The 2500-nt window shown below is 37.9% G+C and overlaps 1 protein-coding gene across 3 annotated transcripts in view; it reads left to right on the forward strand.

Annotated features, from left to right (window-relative positions):
• The window catches only part of phkb (phosphorylase kinase, beta), a 184849-nt gene that overhangs the window by 8138 nt on the left and 174211 nt on the right, over positions 1–2500 (forward strand). For all 3 annotated transcript variants that reach the window (XM_037534548.1, XM_037534547.1, XM_037534549.1), the window contains one exon: positions 2056–2142. In XM_037534548.1, coding sequence (XP_037390445.1) covers positions 2056–2142 — 87 coding nt within the window. The remainder of the gene's footprint in view (positions 1–2055; positions 2143–2500) is intronic.

Genomic DNA, 2500 nt, shown 5'->3' on the forward strand with positions numbered 1-2500 from the left:
GGCCTCAGATCGTTTTGAACCGATCCTGCCTTCCTCTACTTATCGCCTCATCTTCTTCGATCAATTTTCAATCAGAAGTTTTCTTACAAGGTTACTTCGCTTTTCAGCGAGACTGTGCAGTGAAACTTAAGCGAGATGAACCTCTCGTTTGCCTCTTGGATGTGCGCTGCTTTACACGGACTTATCTTAAAAGATATGGCTTTGTCCCTGCTGCTTAAAAGCTGATGGAAATTATGCTAATTTGCCTGGAAATGGGAATTCTTTTTCAGTACCTGAGGTATTGACCCCGGGTCGATTCCATTAAAATGTAAATCACTCCAAAGTTAAATGTGTCTGAAATGGTGCTCCAGCTGAAGGGGCTTCCCCTCAGACTCGCTCAGAGCCAAGCTGCATTTACCGCTGCCGGAGCTCCGTTCCTCCCTGGGCTTCTGCCGAGACTTCAGGGAGTGCCAGACTTTTTAAAGGGCCCGTATCTCAGCTTTTAATTATTGCATATTATTTATTTATGTGTTTTGTCCCTGAGCCTCCACTCATGTAGTTGTCATTTAAGTTCTGATATGTGCCATTTAAGACTGACCTATGTAAATGAGGTCCATTCTGATTGGCTGCACTGTGTTGGGCCTCTTTCAAAGTGCAGTCCAGGCTGATTCCTTATAACTTTATGAATGGGGAGAGGGTAAACACTGTATGCTGAATAGGCGTAAATGTGGTGGTTTTTGTGACATAACAAAAGCATCAAAGTTAAAAATGGGTTGTTTTTAGAATACAATAAAATAAAAAAATCTCATCAAAAGGGACTGTGTATGTATGTATGTACGTGTATATATAAATATATATATATATATATATATATATATATATATATATATATATATATATATATATATGTGTGTGTGTGTGTGTATATATATATATATATATATATATATATATATATATATATATATATATATATATATATATATATTAGCATTTATATCTATGTGCATTTTCTATCTTAAATATTGTGAGTTATCAAAGCCTTAATTGTCTATTTCAGTTATTAAACTGTGCTGGTCTGGTTGCTCCATTTGACCGACTGGTTGCGCCGCCTACCATTTCAATTTAAACAGGCATCTGCTTAGACACTCATACAAACCTTTGTTCTTGGATTTAAGTTTATACTTACATTTGACCAAATAAATATTTTTTATTATTATTGTTATTAATAATTCCACATTTTCAAGGTTCTCCTGAGGTCAGAACACCTGACATGGTGAGCTAAACGGTTCTAACCAAACTCAAACATGGCACTTATTACTGTTTGTGAAAGGGCTGCTGACTTTGACATTGCAGCATGAAGGTCACTTGAGGTCTTCTTTGTGACACAATACAAGGCCCCTTGCTTATAAAAGCATGTCAAAATAAAAGTCCTTTGTTTTCTTGTTGTTCTTCCTGACATTTGAGGAAGTAAGAACTTGAGTTAGATTTGCCTAATTCTGCAACCTGCCTTTGATTTTAAAGTTTTCAAACATAAATCATGTGAAAGTGTTTTATTTAGAGTTGTGCACAATCTTCTAAATGTTTTTTTATCTGACTTTTGGGGGGGGGGGGGGGGGGGGGTTATTTGGTTTTAATTACATTTGACACAAAAAATGCACATCATGTCAATGACCCGTATATAATGGGCATCATTTCAACATATATAAAATTTTATGCTATTTGCCCTTTAATGTTGCCTTTTTCCTGTTTCCGGGCGCACTGCATTATTTTTTTTTATTTTTATTTTTTTTTATTTTAATTTTAAAAAATGCCTGAACTAATACAGTGGAAAATCAAGTGATGCTGCAGTAGCAGTGGCCCCCTGTTCAAGGAGTAGTGTTGGCATCAGCAGCATGCTAAATTAGTGCAGGTGTTGGCTCATGGGCTGGAGGAGGACCCTCAGAGTAAACGCTCGGCTTTGAAGTGCGCACTTCAGCATCGCCGCAGCCTCTGAGCGCGCAGCTGAATCTGTAAATGAACTCGAGTGTCTAAGTAAGGGCGGTGCTGAACTCTCTGTGTGCTCTCTGTGGTCAGGCTCCATTTATGAACCCCTCAAGCTGTCCATCCTGCACCATGAGGACGAGCCGCTGTGGGAGAAGCTGGACCGTTCCTACAATGCAGGTGAGAAACGTGGATCAGGTGGGATCACCTGGCTTTCAGACGTGTGCCAGTTTGTTTGGTCTATAGTACAGACTTAGTTCTGACTGCACTAAAAATAACTGTTTAGAAATACAGTGAAGTACTTTTATGTTGCGATCTGCTTAAACCCAAGTTATTAACTCATATTAATAAAAATAATTATTATTACTAATAGTAATATTTTCTGTCGTTTTTCACTTTTTGACGTAATTTGGAAGTACACCTTGCCTTTTGCCTTGTGTGTAAATTTCACGACGAATGGACCGAAACAAACAGCCCAAAGTTACTTGGCAAAACGTCTGGTTCCATTGACTTACATTCTAAGTAAAGTATGTTTTTT

Source organism: Pygocentrus nattereri, chromosome 25 (assembly GCF_015220715.1).
Source record: "Pygocentrus nattereri isolate fPygNat1 chromosome 25, fPygNat1.pri, whole genome shotgun sequence".
Classification (NCBI taxonomy): Eukaryota; Metazoa; Chordata; class Actinopteri; order Characiformes; family Serrasalmidae; genus Pygocentrus; species Pygocentrus nattereri.